At 37.9% G+C, this 18,287-nt stretch overlaps 3 protein-coding genes across 10 annotated transcripts in view; 2 read left to right on the top strand and 1 right to left on the bottom strand.

Annotated features, from left to right (window-relative positions):
- casp8 (caspase 8, apoptosis-related cysteine peptidase) overlaps positions 1–888 on the top strand; it is a 7,658-nt gene extending 6,770 nt beyond the window's left edge. For all 8 annotated transcript variants that reach the window (XM_008433072.2, XM_008433069.2, XM_008433066.2 and 5 more), the window contains one exon: positions 553–888. In XM_008433072.2, the coding sequence (XP_008431294.1) occupies positions 553–688 (136 nt within the window). In that variant the 3' untranslated portion in view covers positions 689–888. The remainder of the gene's footprint in view (positions 1–552) is intronic.
- A 1,399-nt stretch (positions 889–2,287) lies between these two features.
- Positions 2,288–13,485, top strand: LOC103478930 (protein lifeguard 3). The gene is made up of 12 exons (XM_008433062.2): positions 2,288–2,482; positions 6,320–6,637; positions 7,706–7,773; positions 9,200–9,264; positions 9,341–9,394; positions 9,502–9,552; positions 9,638–9,677; positions 11,086–11,123; positions 11,196–11,283; positions 11,407–11,502; positions 11,594–11,647; positions 11,732–13,485. The coding sequence occupies exons 2-12, from the start codon at positions 6,325–6,327 to the stop codon at positions 11,879–11,881; spliced, it is 1,017 nt and encodes a 338-aa protein (XP_008431284.1). The 5' UTR covers positions 2,288–2,482; positions 6,320–6,324; the 3' UTR covers positions 11,882–13,485.
- si:ch73-71c20.5 (DUF4748 domain-containing protein) lies at positions 13,133–16,746 on the bottom strand. Its single transcript, XM_008433061.2, has 3 exons — positions 16,681–16,746; positions 16,198–16,444; positions 13,133–13,759 (listed from the first exon to the last, which is right to left on the bottom strand). The coding sequence occupies exons 1-3, from the start codon at positions 16,721–16,723 to the stop codon at positions 13,597–13,599; spliced, it is 453 nt and encodes a 150-aa protein (XP_008431283.1). The 5' UTR covers positions 16,724–16,746; the 3' UTR covers positions 13,133–13,596.
- Positions 16,747–18,287: the final 1,541 nt, after the last annotated feature.

Raw genomic sequence — 18,287 nt, 5'->3', positions numbered from 1 at the left:
ATATATAAAAACACTTAAAGCCGCAGGTGAGTCAAATCTTTATGTAAATAAGACAAACACCAAACAAACAAATTTTAGCATGAATACACGTCGGTAGGCATTGGTTAATATTTTCAGTTCAATCTCTTTTCGTCTCTTTAAGAAACGTTTTTTTAACACTCCTTAAGTAGGCCCCTGGAAACAGTTTTTTAGTGACCCACCATTTGTTTACACATAAAAAACATATGTCTTAAAGAAAAGTAGTAAATGTCAGGGATGAAGTGAAATAACAGGTTTGCATTAAGGCGCAAAATAGCGGCCAGAACCCGACCTGCCATTTGCTGACCCTGAACATAGTTTGTGTCCATTTGTAAAATTTTAGCCAGTTAGCACAAAGAAAGCAGGAAACCAGCCATAATCCAGCCCAAAAAAAATCTACTTTAAAATGTTTCCAGTCTTCCAGGTTTGGAGCAACCTTGGTCTTCTTGACTGTGTTTTGGTGATGTGTTGCCAAGTTGTACAAATCAGGTTGTATAATTTTTGAAATTTTTTTTTTTCTTGATTTATTTACAGCCCAAAGAGAGATGACATACTCACCGTCTTAACTCGTGTGAACAGGGAGGTCAACAACCATTTCATGATACGTAATAAGCAGATGCCAGAGCCCAAATACACTCTCACCAAGAGGCTCGTCTTGAGATTTGTTTGAACTGTCCGGAGCCGTGCCTACATATTGGATGATCTGATATGCGCTGGATTCTAGTTTACAAGTGTGCTTGGATACGAGTCTTTGAGTTTCTGAATGGTTCTGTTTGTTAGGTGAATTTTTGAATTTTGGTAAATCAGACATAAAAGTTGTCATAGAATCACATATTTTGAAATGTATGAAATAAATCGAGAAGAAAATGAAAAAAAGGTCTGTGTTACTTGTTTCATTCAAGTTTATTGCAAAATTTTTCACAGGAGAACTGCAGTGCTGGTCACTGATTGAACACAGTGTAGCAATGGAAAAGATTTTCCCATCGCTTAAAAATGCTTTGTGTTGCCATCTTGGACTCTTTAATACATGTGTGTTGCTACACCACAGGCCAGACGACAGGCAGAGGATTTGATACAAAGAGTTTGTGGACCATGTCAAAGTCTCGGGAATGCGCTCATCAAAAGTTTTAATCACATCCATTCATGAGTGAGATTTCACTTTTTGTTCCATGCTGTACAACATTCTGAGGGAAACCAAGACCTGGCAGGAGGCACAGTGTGTTCCACACTGTGAGATCAGAGTGTGACACTGCGATGTCAGTGTCTTTATGATGTCACAGTATATATATGATGCCATAGTGCCATTGTGATGTCACAGTGCATTTGTGATGTCACAGTGTCTCTGTTATGTCACAGTGTCTTTGTGATGTCACAGTGTCGTACTCTGATGTCACAGTCTCACACTGATGTCACAGTGCCAGTAATTTGAATATAAACTTCAGGTTCTAAACAGTGAGAAAAACGATACATAACTGCTGAAATACATGCATTTCTCTTTGCACTAATTGTATTTAATTGGTAGACATGGCAACTATAATGTCTCACTTGGGTTTTGCGACTGCATTTGCTTAAGAAACTGAAACGAGCATGTCATATTCCCACATACAGAGCTACATCTCAGGTTAAGATATAAGTAGGGTAAAAGTTTCATAAATCACAACTGTGTTTTCAATCACCTTCTGATCAAACAATTTATGTCAGGCTGGTCTTTAAATTATGTTTTTATTATGTTTGTCTTAATCCAAAGTGATTTAAAAGCTAGTCCAAGAATTTAACATTTTAAGCTACTGATGATCAAATGTTAACAATGTATATGTATAGAATCAAGTACCATGTGGATTCTGCAAATCAGAAACTGATTTCAGTATCTTTACCCTGTAATGCTACAGTAGCATTTTAAGAACCTGTTTGGTGAGAGGTTGTACCGCCCCCTAGTGGAATTGTACCCTGRGTGGTGATGAGTCGTATAGCCCCAAATCCAGAAGCCTTAAGTTGTACTTGATGAATTTTAAGCCTAAATACATGGGATAAACTATATAGTAATAATAGATTCACAGGTTTATACTTAAAATGACTCAAATAAAAGCGTAAAGTAAAAAGAAATCAGAGTCAGGAATATTGTTACTGCTGTTGGAGGTAAAAGAAGGAATAAATCAGGGTGGACTGCTCTGAAACAACCCTGCTAATGTTCATGTAGCTGACCCTGGGTCGAACAKGAGGCCCTGTTGCTCCCTCTGCGGGTGTGTGTTGGGTGTGTTTCACAKATTCCTCCGGACTCCACCCATCAGCCGTCCTCGCTCCACAGTTCGTGGAAAACCTTGTCGCTGTTGCTACACATCGGCCCGACTGCTTCTGTCTCGAGGGCTCAAAAGCGACCAGTCTCTTCTGTAAAAGGACCGGAAGTGATCACCTCGAGGGAGATAACTGTGGGAAAATAAGAAGCAGCTGGACGCTTCATAATTCGGTAAGTTGAACCTCGTAGTTTCCATGGCAGCTGATGGGGCCTTATAGGGCTGCATATTCACGGTGGAGTCAATTTTGATGTTTATGGTGAGTTTTCTGAGAGACACCGGGAGCGAGCAGCGCCTCAGTGAGTCACCTGAAAGGCTCGTTTGTTACTTCGTGTTTGGCTCTTCGAACCAGGGTGGAGGAGGAGGACGCTCGAGCCTTCCGACTCAAACTTTATCAGCCATGTTTTTGTCCCACGGTTCAGTCAAAATAAAGTCACTTAAGAAATTATTCCTTCGACAGCAGCTGTTTAGTCTCCTTTCCTGAAACCGTTGTGAAATAGGCAAAATTGCTTATTTGGTAGATTTAATGGCTTCATTTTGCTTCTTGTGTGAATTTATCTGTTTCCCACCATCTCCAACTCAACGTTTTCCCCTGACACGAGACGTACCTTTTGGTTTTGGGACACGTTTGGACTCATAGCTGGGCATAGAACTGGTTTTTGTGAAAACAAATGGGGCTGGTTTCCTAAAGAGCCACAATAAGTCATGACATCATGACTCTGAGCCAGTATGCTGATCTCAGTCTTAGATTAGATAACACTTTAGCAGAATATCTTTATTTTTGAAAGAATAGCAAACATATATAATTTGAGTAAATACAACATGTAGTTTTCTAATAATTTTCATCAAATAAAAAAAAAACTCTCCAAATCTCACTTTTAAAAAGGTAGCCACCCAACATGCTAAACCATGAATTATCTGAGATTAAAAACAGTATTTTGATAGATGAGTTTGGTTTTTCCAGCTGCACCCAGCCCTGATTATTACCCTTACCTAATCTGTAGGATTAAATATGTATAAGTAGACCTATCTAACAGGCAGATTTGAATGAAATTTACATTTGTCAGGCTGGAAAGGGTTACAGAGCCATTATCATCAAAACATGGAGCAGTGGTGAATGTCTTTGGCCTCACCGACCTTTCAGTATTACTCTGAGAGCACATTGATAACTCACCCAGGGGTTCACAAAAGAACCTGTGGCAGCTAAGGAACCACAAGTCCACTTGACTTAGTTGGGGGTGAATATAGCATCTATTTAAATTATCCTGAAGGTGAACGTCCATTCATCAGTTTCTGACCCTAAGCTGTGTACTTTGGTTATACAGCAGGACCATTATTCAAAAGGTACCAAGCAAATCCACCTCCGAATGGCTTAAAAACAAGAAAATAAAGGCTTTTAACGTCGTTGGTTCACTCCATAAAGGACACAGAGGTGGGTAGAGTACCCAAAAATTGTACACAAGTAAGAGAAGAACTACTTCCCAACAAACCTGGGGAGTGTTTGCGACACAGAAATGAACTTTTTCTGACAATCATCTAAAACACAAAATGCATGATTAGTTTGAAAACATAAACGTAGAGGTACGTCTTTGATAGAAAATCTCTTTATTTTGAATCTCAAATTTGACACCAATTGGTTTGACATGAAATGTAAATTCAGGTTATAGAAAAAAAACCCTTTTCATTACTACCTTAAATATTTTACCACTCCTCATTCATGAAAAAATCTTCAACTCTCTATAGCCGTTTGTTAGCTACAGCTAAAAACCTGGACAATAAAAATAAAATTTTTCCTGTGTTAATTTACCTTTTTACACAAAAATAAATTCCTGTTTTACTAATTGGTAAAAAATAGTAACCAATTTCCTAAATTGCTTACTAATCTGTTAAATTAGTAACTATACTATTGAGATGACATTTTGCCATTCCAAATGGCCAGCTTCCAATTATTGAAAAGATCAGATTTATTTATTAATTTAGGTCATTTTTAATTTTTCCATACACATGTAAAATAAAAAATGGGGAAAAACACAAAAAGCCATATTTAAGTTCTTGTCAATGGCAGGAACACAGTGTAGACCAACAAAAGTATAGGTAGAAACACGTGTTCCTCTTTTTTATGCCTAAAGCAACATCACAATAAAAACGTCGCCATCTTTCCTGGATATTTTTCTGAAATAAATCTCCAAGGGACTTTATCAGAGTCTGTAGACAAACGTGTAATGACAACAATCACAATCCAACCTTCTTGTAGTTGCTTAGAAAATTATTTTTGTACGTTTTCTTAAATTTCAACACAGTTTTTGCAATTATTCCACACCCAGAATCATTTGTATGTGACGTTGTAATACAGTAGCCTTAAAGATTATTGTTTTGAATGGATATTTTGATAATCTTAGGAAACATGGCTGATCTTTTTATTTTTTTTTAATGATATTTAATCAGATTGAGGAAATGGATTTTATTGGACGGGAAGTAGGAGAGTTTTCTATTAAATGTTGCACAGTCGCTTGTTCCTGAGTCATCATGACTCAGAACCACATGACGTCGGCTCACAGTGGTGCATTTATTTAAAAAAAAGACAAACAAACAAACAGAAAACCCTCAAGAAAAACTAACTGATATGGTTTGCAACAAGTTTGAAGCTCCACCCTGTTGCTCAAACACGTCTAGAAGCGAAACCTGACGCTCCTCCGTCTGATTCCAGCAACCAACTATAGCTCCGCAGCTTGTTCTGTGACCGCGCTTTTCCAGTTCTAGCAACTGTTTTGTGTCCGGTGGTTGCCTGGCAGCGCACCATGTGACGTCACGACAGCTCTGTGTGTGTGTATTTTCCCCCTAAAAGCCCTGTTAAAAATGAAACCATGCTGCATTTAGATGCCAACATATAAATTTTAAAACCACCCACTAATCTGTTCTTTTTAATAGGTGGCTCTCCTTGTTAGTTTAAATGATATTTCAGGCTTTGCTAAATTTCTTTTCCCCCTTTTTTAAAAGATTTTATTGGAGGTCCATGTGTTTTTAATTAACCACATGCTTATTCGTGTCTACATCCATTAGGATGTTGCTCAGCGTGTTGGAAGTTTTAAATAAAATCTTTACACACACACACACACAGCCAGGCTTGAGTTGGACTCTGTTTTTTATCAGTTGTTTATATCTAAGTATTTGGATTTCCATGATTAATTTGGTCAGTAGGGAAAAGCAAGGATACACCAGTGTGTATTTGTGTCATAATAATGTAGCAGGGTCTCATGGGGGAATCCACTGCTGGGAATGGCTGAAGGGTTACAGGCCTTCCTGTTGAGGCCAGACTTTGTTCTGCTTTCCTCTAAAGACAGAGAAGAGAGGACTGAGGAGCAAAGCACAGAGTCTGCTTCTAGTTGCACATGAACGTCGGCCAGAAAGAAACGTTTTTACATATAAAGAGTCGCTGAAGTTCGATTAGGTAGTTTCAGTTGCTGTGTAAGTGAACTCCCCCTCCTGATAAAGCATATGTGAGAGGAAGAGGGGTGGGAGATGTTGTGGTCATGATAAAGGAAGAGGCTGGTGTGCTAAATTTGGGTTATTCACTATCAACATTATCATTGCAATACCATATTTTTATGGCATCACGCAGGTCTAGAACTGGACGATTTGGTTTTAATGAACTTATGGAATTTTTGTTTTTTTCAAGATTTAATATTTTGGAAATCTGGATTTAAAAAAAATAAAGATTTTAAGCAACGCACGTTTTGGGTTTTCTTATTTCAGAGTGATGTCAGCATGACCGCCATCTTGTTTGACAAGCTTGTTTTACAGCTTCTGTTCATTTGGACTTTGAATTCAGGTCAACTCTGCAACGAAATAAGACTTTTTATTTTTTTTAATCACAAGAATAGTCATGATGTTACCAGATTATGAGGATATCATCAGAATAAAGTCGCAATTTTCTGAGACCTCCGCAGTGTAAAAAAAAACAAACAACAAACTAGAATGAGGATTCTTTGATTCTGCTTCCTCCCCTACAGGCGGCATGTCCAGGTCAGACTACCCTCCAGGGTACGAGAACTCCCATGGTCCAATGTACCCACCTCAGGGCGGGGGCTACCCGCCTCCACCTTCTTATGGCTTCCCCTCCTATGGTGGTCCTCAGCCAGGTCAGCCTTTCGCTCCCTATCCAAGCGACCCAAATGCCCCTCTGTTCCCGGGCCAGCCAGCGGGGTATCCTGCCGCTCCGTACCCAGGACAGCCTCACCCTGCAGGACCTCCAGGATCGGGCTACCCTGCCCCACCACCAATGCCTCCAGTCATGCCCCCCATCATCCCATCAGGGGTTCTGAGCTCAGGTAAGGGGCCGTTTATCTTACTGTTGTCCTGCAGAACATGCAAAGCATTTGACTTCTTTGAAATTGTCCACGTTTTATCAACAACACAAAGCAACCTTGTTGAAACAGTGTAATTTAAAGTCTTAAAATGTCTTAAATTTATAAATTAGAACTTTATTCACAGGTCTTATATATTCATATATTCTTCTAAATGTATGTTTTTTTCTCCAGGACTTTTCTGTCAGGCAAAAGTTTTGAGTTGAACACACACATCTTCATTGCAATCTGAAACTAACTGCTAATCTACCGTTGCTAACAAGCTAGCTAGCTTTTTGTGTCTATCATTGGTAATGGTCTTGACAGGGATCAGAAAGTGATTGCCACTCGAGTTGAAACCCAGCACACGCGACATGACGGCCACAAAAAGTCCAACATTTTTCTACTTTCTCGTGTTGAATAGCAACCACCAAGCAAAATTTCAGAAGCACGAATGTCATTGATCACTTGGCTACGACGGGATATTAGGGCTATTGTAGATGGAAATAAAAAAGAGTAGTACATTTCTGGCAAAAAAAAATCAGACATTTTCCAGAAAAACTCAGAAATTGATCTCAGAAAGTTTCTGTAAAAAAAAAAAAAACTTCAAAATTTGAGTTTCAAAATTTCCAAAAGTGTAAAAAAAAATTTTCTTGCATGTTTTCTTTTCTAGAAAATTTCTGAGATGAATATCAAAAGTTTAACATTTTTCTTGCAAATTTTTTTGACTTTCAAACTCGGAAACATCCTTGTTCTAGATAAATTCAGATTTTGGGTGGGGGAAATTTGCTCTTTTTGTTTTCTATCTACAATGGCCCTAATATGTCGTCATTCTTAGCTGGAGGACATTGCAGAGAAAATAAACAGAGGAATCAACATCGCTGTCCGTGTGTCAAGCTGGGCCATTGTAGCACACGAATGTTTTATTCTAAACTCTTGAATTACGCCGTTTTCAGCTGCGTCACGTTTTGTTGTGATCTGACCCGAGTGCATTCCTTTCATCTCTGATTTTAGTGACATTATATTTCTTCTTCTTTTCCATGAATAAAACAGACGAGGAGTTCGCGGCGAGCGGCAGCAGCTGGGACGACATGAGCATTCGGCATGCCTTCATCAGAAAGGTGAGGAATGGGTGAGGAAGGCCAGGCCTGGCTCTCTGACGAGCCGCAGCTGTTTCTGTTTTACGCAAACATGTTGTTTAGTAGGCGCAGCGTTTTCCACACAGCTGCTCTCCAGCTCTAGACGAAATAATAGTAGACACTCCCTTTGCTGTTCTTCAGTCCCATGTACATCTAGGTTTATCAGACGCTTGTTTTAAATGGAGTGCATTTATTTATCAGGGTTTTTGTCCTTTACGCTCCCTTTAGCATAAACACACATGACGGGAGGCCAGGGAACTTGGCTCGTTTATGAGATGTTATTGCTTTGGAGAGGAGCAAGGAAGTTCAGCAGTGACACAAATTTGATGTTTTTTTTTGTTTGTTTTTTTAGATTTTATTTTTCTTCCCATTTCAATCAAGAATGAGTATAGAAGAAATAAAAAGTCTGTCGCCTGTTGAACTCTCTTTAAGCTTTCCTTGCTGCGAGTGAGTCTTATTTTGTTGGACTTCCTGAAACTCTTCTTTCTGTTAAATTACGTCCAGAAGCAACTTCCTGCTTTATGTCTAAAGCAAAAATAAGAACTACTTCAGCATTCTAATTAGATTTATTTCAGTTAGATTTTCAGATAATATATGTGGCCCCTCTTCAAAAATATAGAACGTTTTTTGTTGTTGTTGTTGTTGTTATAAGGCTAAAACGAGCTGAGTCCAGTGGTAGGGATGCTAGGCCATGTCTTTGAGTTAAAAAATGTTTTAAGCTGACAGGAAATTTGAAAATACCACCTGGGAAGATGTTATTAACAATACCTAAACACCAACTATAAGGTCTCAACAAAAGGCAAACATAAAAAAAAAAAAATCCAATTAAAATAGATTTTTTTTGTACTGTAGTTGTTTCATCCAAATGAAAGTCTGGGTTATTGAGTTTGTGTGAATAATGATTAAAAAAAAACTTTCACCAAAGAGATCTCTTTAGTGAATTCTAAAAATAAAACTATAATAAACAAATGATGCTTAGCTTGACTACCCTAAAGTTGTCAACTTTTCTTTCTTCTGGCTTGCTAATGTTTTCCAGTTTCATGTCCAAAACTGAAAATACTTGAAATGCCATGAAAAGCTGATGAACAGTAGTCCTACCATAGGCACTGAGTTACAGTATCGTACACTAAGTGCTCTAAGTGCATCAGCAAACCATTAACAGGACGTTGTATTATTCATACTTCTTTATGGACGATACTAAGTGGCGTTTTTCATGTTGTCAGATGAACATCACTGTACATCGCTTCAATATTTTTTTTTCTCACAAATTACAACTTGTGAATCATTTTCACGCAAACTTTTACCTCGTTTCCTTTTTTTTTTTTTTCTCTGTAAAACAAAGCGTGACCTCTTCTGATTGGCTGCTCTTCCAGCCTGCAGTAGAACGGTTTCCCTCTGTGTGTTTCAGGTTTACATGATCCTGGCCTCCCAGCTCCTCCTCACCACAGCCATTGTTGCCATATTCACCTTCGTGTGAGTACGCATCAGCAGCTATTGTTCATCGCCATCGGAGCGTCACCTGTTGCTAACCGCTCCTGTTTCCTCGCAGTTCACCGGTCCGAGATTTTGTACGGAAAAACCAGGCTGTGTACTGGGCGTCATAGTAAGCCTTTCTTTTTTCTTTTTTATTTATTTATATTTTTTACATGCTTTAAAGCAGTATGTTGGAAGAAAAGTGAATATTAATTATTGTGTTTGTTTAATTTAAAGTGCTGTATATTTCATCACCCACCTTGTGTTGGTTTGCTGTAAAGGCCCACGGTGAGTTTTATAGGAAAATAAACATTTGTGTAAATAATCACCACTAAGTACTAAAGCCGCCCTGTTTATGCTTTTACCCCTTCAGGAGGAAGTTCCCATGGAACATTATTCTGCTGCTGATCTTTGTGAGTTCATCTTCTCACAGTTTATCAGAAACCGGAATCAGCTTCCTGGACTGACCTAGAGTTTATTCTTAGATTCAATCGTAGAAGCGCTCTACGTAAAGGTTTCCACGTTCTTCGACCAGCGTAGCCTTCAGTGCTAGAGGTTTAGCCATGACTCGGCAGCAGCCCCCCTGCTGACAATTTGAACTTTGCTTCGTTGTCTCCGTTTTATCTACTCAACCAGCAAAAATGATGCAGCTTTCTCACTCAGCGGTGCCACATGGGTTGATACGACGTAATATTTTGTCACTTTGCTACAAAGATCGTCTGGCGACAAGAGAAAAAAAAAAAAAAAAACTCGTCACCACGAGTTGTAATAATTAAGTTGTGGTCATAAATTAAACAAGTTGTTCCCACAAGTGGCCACAATTTATTCCTTTCTTTTCTCCCATGTCACCAGACAGACTGTGCTTTGCATATGGGTGTATAGATTTAGTTTGTTTTTTTTTAGAATTTAGTGTAATAGAACAACACAAAGTTGCACATTTTTGTTTGTGAAACATATTCATGATTGTGAAGGCAATCTGAATGTCATATCTGCCCTCAATACAGCGAAGCAGCGCTCGTTCAGAGCTGCAAATGTTACATAACCTTTAAAAAAATAATAATAAATTTACATTTTTATAAATGTCTGCTTCAGGATATTTGATGTCATTTTTAGAGAATCCAATTGTCTGTGTGATTTCAGAGGATGATGTGGCAATTTGTGGAAAATTTTGGGAAGCACATAGTTTCCAGTTTAGTGTAAAAAAAAAAAAAAGATCTAAAAATAGCATTACTAGTATTTTTGGAATCACTTTGTCATGGGAAATCAACTTATTACATGTAGAAAAAAAACAACCCCAGATAAAACCAGCATTTGTTATTAAATTTATATTTAAAGCTGTAAGTTCTTTATTATTTCTGAGCCAGAGATGAGACACTATGATGGATCTAAATCAAAATTTCAAAACACTTGGAAAAAAATGCTGTTCAGATTCAAACCTCCTGAGTTTCTGGGAAGAAGAGATGAAGGTTTCAGTGTCTAGATGTTTAAAACAGAGCAGCAATAAACTGTTGCATAACAACACATTCAGATTGTATCTTCAAAAAAAAAAAAAAAAGTCAAATTATCTTGAATTTTTCTTCCACTTCACAACATGTACAACTTTGTGTTTGTTAAAAAATAGAAAAAAATCTTATTAAAATAAGTTGAAGGTTGTTTTATCGTGACAAAATGTGAACAAACTCAGCAAGTGTTTTCTTTTACAAATCAAATAACGTGTTTTAGTTTTATGATCGGTTGGTTTCTCCAGCGTTTATAAAAACTTCACAGTGCATTGTTGTTCATGCTTTTACTTCCCCCCCTCCCCCCCTCCCTCTGTCTCAGACTCTGGCTCTGTCTTACATGACTGGAACAATCTCGAGGTAAGAAAAACAAATAAACAGTAAAAGTCTGTTTTTATCCTGAGTACTAATCCAGTTTCTTTCTGGATTTAGTTACTACGACACAAAAGCTGTGTTTCTGGCTCTCGGGATCACTGCTGTTGTGTGCATCTCTGTCACAGTCTTCTGTTTCCAGACAAAGGTGTGTGCGTGCGTGCGTGTGTGCGTGTGTGTGTGTGTGTGTGCGTGCGTTTCTGCTTTACGAAGCTGCTTCAGGAACACATTTTTAACCGGCCGGTTTCTGGTTTCTGGTTCCACCCTCCAGGTGGATTTCACAAAGTGCCAGGGCCTCTTCTGTGTCCTCGGGATTGTCATGTTTGTGACCGGCATCATCACAGCCATTGTGCTTTCCTTCAAATATGTGAGTCTGAGTTTACATCAGGGTAAAAATCCGATTTCATAAGCAGAACCTATCGGGCTTCAGAATCTCCTAACTGACGCTTGTCTTGCAGATGTATTGGCTTCACATGCTGTATGCGGCGATAGGAGCCGTAGTGTTCACTCTGGTGAGTGTTTATTTTCTTTATTAAATGATTTTACTCCCTGCCTTCTTACTGTCTTGCTGTTAATGCATCTGTGTGTGTTTGTAGTTCCTGGCATATCACACTCAGCTCCTGATAGGAAACAGGAAGCACTCCATCAGTCCGGAAGAGTACGTCTTCGCCGCCCTGTCCATCTACGTGGACATCGTCCAGATCTTCCTGTTCCTGCTGCAGATTATCGGATCCGTCACCAAATGATGGGTCCGTCATGGATCCGGGTGCTGGACACCAAATGTTCAGTACCCGTTTTGGATGGGTGCTGGAAAGCAATACGTTGCTTTTTTTTCCTCTGTTACAACTTTTACTTTTTTTTTTTTACTAAACTATAAAAATATATAGCATTTATTAAGCTATTGAACCAATGCAGGGAAAGAATCAAGTGGCTCAATCAGATTTTTGTTACCATGTAGGGAGCTATGAAAACTACTTTTATACTTGTAATGTACATATTTATACTATGCATTCATCATCTAGTGATGATAAACACCCGTTTAAATGCCACATTTATATCACCTATAGCATTACAGATCTATTTTAAAACTTTTCCTACCTTGTTAATGCGCCACATGTCGAGAGTTCAGTTGGAAAACAAAAAAATATTTAAAAATGAGAAAACATAACGTAACTGCCATCATATTTCAGTGTTTTCTACAGATCTCTTACATGTTCTCTAGATCTATCCTGAGATGAAGTTTATAAAGAGTTTACGGAGGCACTAGCCCAGGGCTCCAGTTTTTGAGGGCGCCTCCCAATTTATTTTTTAAATGGATGTTTTGCAAACCTCATACGTTATATAAAACTCGTTGGCACAGATTAGGTGACTTGTATTAATATTGTGGGGTTTCTATGAGTATAATCAATATTCACGTCTTGGATAAGTCGATTTGTTTGGGAACAATGTTTAATTATTGACTTTGTGACGTATTGAGCTTACAATGCATCAGTTAATACATTCGTATTGATACTGTAATTTGCGTTGGTAATTTTTTTTTCTTAATGGAGGGGAAACCAAAGGGTCCCCAACCCAGGGGCCCTCGGACATCCGGCCCTGGATACATCAAATGCTCAAAAATAGATTCCTCATCTTCAGCTTCCTAGGCAACCTGAAGGTTTGAATTGTTCATAATTCCACCTTAACAAAAACCTCATTTCCATCTGAAGAAAAGCATCCTGAGAACATAATGCTGCCACCACTGTGGGAGTGTTCTTTTGAATTGTGACCAAAGGTTAATTTTTCTTTCATTTATACAGCCTTGGATTGGAGTTTCCTCATTGGGCGTTTTGTTTTCCAGTTGAATCTCACTGGGTATGTCGCATGARAGGTGGGAAAAAAGATGTGGAAATAATAGCTCATATTTTTCTGTCACAACTTGGCATTTTAACAGGGGTGTGTTCACATGATATTCACTGTAGATAGCTGCTGTCTTTTTTTTTTTTCTTTTTTTTTGGAACAACTTACTGACCTGAATATAAGCAAAACCCATGGCAGTTTTTTTTTCTTAAACTACTTCATTATGTAAGATGTCCTGTTGTGACGCCATCAGATCAGGTCTCCTCCCTGAGCCAGCWGGGTGGAGTCTCCCCTCAAACAACCAGTGAAATGTTTCAGCTGGTGAAAAAAACCAACTCATTTTCCTGACCGCACCCAGCTGCTGCTCCAGACCAGAGCTGCATGTAGTCCTTTTATTAAAGCAACGGTATCAAACACTCAGCATGTAAAGATCACACAGTCGGTRTAAATACACATCGCTCCTGAAGATAATGTGTTTGCATTTTCATATGAAATAAACTGTTTATGTTTACACCTGGTAGTGCTTATTGTTTACATGTAGCTTTTTCATGAAATCGGTTTTTCTCCACGTGGCTTTAGGCAGAAGTCCTCGCGCCTCTYGGGGGGCGACGGGATTTACACATCACCGGTCCAGCTTGGCGTGCTGGCGATATCGGCTCCCGTCGTATTCGCCCTCGTTGGATCGTTTCATCCGCTGTCTGATCTTCAGCTGCTTCAGGCGGTTTTTGTCCACTTGTCTCTTGGCCAGAATGAAGCCGATGATCCCCGCGGGGAGTCCGATCATCCTGGAGGAGAGGGGAGATATYTTTGGTCAAGCCCGTGAGGTTTMCGATCGTCAAATTCACCAGAAACGACCATTTCTGTACAATGACCTACTTCCTGTCCGCCACTTGTTTCTTTAAAGCTACCAGGCAGATCAAATCAAACTTTCAGATATAGTTTGTCGACTGTAAAACTACACGACGGTGTCAGTTTTTGTATTGGTTTTGTTGTAAAATGTTGCTTCGTTGAGATAAAAGCACACGCTTTCGTACTCAGATGAATCTGGTGATGTCACAAAAGTCATAATTTCTCCCCCCCGCCCCCCACCTTGTTTTTTTCCCCTTTATTTGCAGGTTTTAAATCAAGTTTCTTCTTCAAACACACTTACTTGTACTTTATAAATTTGTTTCAGCTGTCATTGACACTTTAATTCTGGATCATGATGGATCTATGCCTATTCCGGTTTCAGTATTTGCTGATTTTTCTGTTAAGTGTTACTCTAAGTTAGAAAAAAACAATGCTTATTTGCAAACTCTCCCATTGTGGACATCTAAAATATTTGAAAGAAAATGCAGTTTGGAAAGCTGAAATATTAGTAATCCTACTTWACATGGTATCTGCTGGCATTTGGAAAGCAGCCAATCCTGGAGTGCCATGCGTTTTCTTTGATGCTGATTGGCTGTATTTACAGTCTTCCTTATTTCCGAAACGTGGAAAAAAGGAAGATTGTAGATATTCCTGTGCTTAAACATTTCCTAGTGTGTGTATTAATGCATATTAARGTAAATCTGGTATTTGAACTATTAAAATAGACACTTAAAAGCTTTCTTACAAGGGGTTTCAAGTATGTTTGAATTTTAGTTGTTCATTTAGGCCAGTGGTCCCCAAACTATGGCCCGTGGGCCGGATCCTGCCCACCTCCACATTTGGTCCGGCCCCCTGAACAATACCAGAGAGCATTCAGATTTTTTTTTCATATACCGTATTTTCCGGACTATAAACMGTTTATATGTGGATTTTTCTTCAACCACCAGGGGGCTCTTTAGCAGGAAGTGAATCATTGGAAGTGAAAATTGGAAATGAAAGAAGAAAGCGCCCATTAAAACAGAATTAGGTTTTAATAGGAAATTGAAATTTGAGAATGTTGTTGATCAGTTAAATAGCATTGAGGGGGAAAAGATTTTTTCTGTGAAGAACCCAGAGAGGGTTATTTGGTTATTATTTATTTCATTAATAGTGTTGTTTATTTCCTGACTTTTGTTCTGTGAAGAACCCAGGGAATGTTRTTTGATTGTGCTTTCTGGAAAATAATAAATTTTTACATTTAGGTACTCCTGCAATCGTCACACTTTTTCTGTTACAAACTGACTCCGGCTCACACCAGAGAAGGGAAAAGTTATGTGGCCCTCAAATAACCTGAATGCCTGATTTTGTTTCCTGAATGCCTGATTTAGGCATTCAGGAAACAAACCTGTCTTCTTAGCACCTATTTTTAAATAGCATTTTCTAATTGCAGTTATGGATCACATGTTGCATATTTTCAACAAGAARAAACTCAAGCATCATTTTGAACCAAAGCTCTTTCCACTGTAAATAAAAACTGGTAGCAATCCACAGCAYAAACARAAAAAGCAATGTAGAGCCTTGCATTTCATTAGATTAGCATACAGCAGGTAACTACCGATGCAACAATGGTTATTTTAGATGTTATCAAAGAAATGATGCAAACTAATCAGCAGAAYTTTAGRYCTTCAACCAATATTTAACTTWWGTTTCTTTTTTTCATTTTAGTGTCATTATTGCAAAAGTCATTGAAGCTACTGTGATAATCTGGGATTTCAGACAGTTGTAATGATGTGTAAACGTGGCAACAATGTATTGCTTTTTCAACTGGAAGCAGCTKATTAGTAGGCCAGGAGCCATTGGCAATAAATCAATCAATTGCTTGATAAATTAAAACGAGCTTAGTAATTTCCATTTGCATGATTTATCGTTTTTCTATTTTCTCTCTGTCCCTTTTTTACCAAAAACTAATTGACTTCAGTCTGGTGTATTGGCCTCAACCAGCCCTTTAACCCTTTTTTGAAGGATAATTTTGTTCAAAGAGACTTAATTCATTTRATAAATGTATCTTTGTTTTATTTTGTAACGTATTGTTGCCTTACCATACCGTTATCATCATACTAGAAAATTATCTCAAAACAACAATATCGTTATTGTTTACCTCGATAACTTAAGGGACAATGTACCATCCAGCAAAATATGTTATTGTGACATCATCTTTCTCTGTCGCGCTTTTTATTCATACGGCCAGACGCGGAGAAGAGTGAGCTGGATTAGTATATTGATAATACGTCACAGAAAAATGGACAAATAGTTATACTAATGATGAATGAACTGTTTCTCAGTAAAATATTTGGGGGAAATCACGTCGTATAAACAGTAAGTTCCGCAGGCTCACCAAGCATATCCTAACTTCAACATAGGGTTCTTGGCCTTCTTCCTGGGGATGTACTCCGGACCTTCCGGCTCTTSCTGCCCGAGTCTGTCTGCAACCTCGTCGGCCGCGTCGGAGCTCTGTGTCGGCTCGGTCCTGGAGCTGGACAGCCCGGCGGCCGGGGAGACAAGAAGCCGCAAACGGTGACACACTATCGGGGTCAGACGACCGTCGTGCGCGAGGAGTCGCCGGCAGGAAGCTCTGTGAAAAGCTGGAACACGAATCCAGTTTTTTAACTTTGCGCAAAATCCATTATCACGGTTTCTTCAGCAAAAAATATTATGTTTATAGCAGGAACAGGAATTAAGTCAGTTAAAAACAATACAAACAAGCTACGTAAGTAATACAAGATAAATTATGTTCCCCTGGTAATATCTAGTCCTAATACCAAAAAAAAGTATATAGTCTGTCCTGAATGTATGCCACTTAAGGATAAAAAGGTTTTACCTGTCAGAGATGCCCTGAGTGCTGTCAGACAGGAGGCAGACATGTTTGTTGAATAACAAGGAAAGAAAAAAAAAAAAAAACACGCATGCGCTTTTCTATCCAAACTTGGACTTTCCCCACCTGGTGGACAAATGTCATATTTCGCTTTATGAATTACAAGTCCATCCTTTATCGAGGAAAACCTTTTAAGAAATTCCATTCAAAAGTGAGAGGGATTCATTTTATGGATTTATTATAGACAGAATGATTCGTTTAAATACTTACTGCAGTTGTGTTTGATAATTGTGGCTTGCTGCTTATTCCTCAGTATAAGACAAAAGGGAAATAGTTAAGTTTTTTTAAAGGAAAAACAATTTATAAGTTTGCAAAGCCAAAAATTTGCTAGAAAAAAAATGACATTTTTCAGAAGAAAACAAATTTAAGTGTGAAATGTAGAAAATTTGCTGTAGAAGAAAGTAAAATAGAATTAAGCTAAAAAAAATAAAATAAAAATAAAACACATTAAACATGGGATAAAAAGCACAGATGCAGAAAGAATCAACAAAGTTTCAATCACTCTTATTAATTTTTAAGAAACTCAATACTTTGCTTGACAAAACTCAAATTTTAGTAGAATTTATTATTATTATTTTCTAAATTTCACAAAACTTAGTTTTTCTATTAAAAAAATAATAATAAATTTTGGACACCAAATATTTGAGAAGTTAAAAATTCTAAATTAGAGGTGAAAAATTTGCTTGAAAAATCTGAGAAATTTGTTAGAAAAAAAATTCTAAGTTTCTCAAAACTTCAAATTTTTTTTGTTCAAAAAGAAAAAAAAATCACAGTAGAAAATTCTAAATTTCTAGCATCCAATGTGACCAAATATGGTTTGGGGTCATTCTCCAAAAAAATGGACAYGGCAGTCACTTTTCACTTCTAACCCTCTCCAGATTAGAGACGAGCCTCAAAAAGTGACTGTTGTTCAGAGTGCTGTATCTACAGAAAGTTGAGTGGAAGGAAAACGTGGATTTAAAAAAAAGATGCAAAATGGATTAAGAAGATTGCCAAGGGGCACAACATAGAAACAGATCTATATATGCGATTGTATTCCAACTTATTAAGAAGCAAGTTTTCTACTAAACAAAAGTGTCACTGCTTATAAAAAAACAAAAACAAACCAAAAAATAAAAAATTGGACACTTTATTTAGCGAGCACCAGAAGGTAAGTACAAGAAAGTCAAGTTTTTGTTTCAGCAGAAGATACAATCAGACAGTAGAACAACTAACAGTCAAGTTYACAGGCAGAACATTTCAATCAAAGCCTGGTGAGGAGATTATCAGTCATTTAGTGCGCTTCATTACAAAAAGAAAAAGATGTCTACAGTATTACAAAAAAACAACTGGAAATGTCAACAAACACGTACAAGTTCCAACTTCAAACAGCAACCTGTGAATGAATGCTAGAAATGTTTTCCTACTAGGACATACTAATGTATAAATTAAAGAAAATCACAGACTGTTTATTTTTTCTAAAAGGTGAACTAATAGATATTGGCAAATTTAGATGAACATCCACTTTATTGTAGCCGTTTCCTTGTTCTGGGAAGATCAATAGTTCAATCGGA

This window comes from Poecilia reticulata, linkage group LG17 (genome assembly GCF_000633615.1).
Source record: "Poecilia reticulata strain Guanapo linkage group LG17, Guppy_female_1.0+MT, whole genome shotgun sequence".
NCBI classification, from domain to species: domain Eukaryota; kingdom Metazoa; phylum Chordata; class Actinopteri; order Cyprinodontiformes; family Poeciliidae; genus Poecilia; species Poecilia reticulata.
Note: the sequence above shows the minus strand (reverse complement) of the source record. Positions and strands in the feature narration are given on the sequence as shown.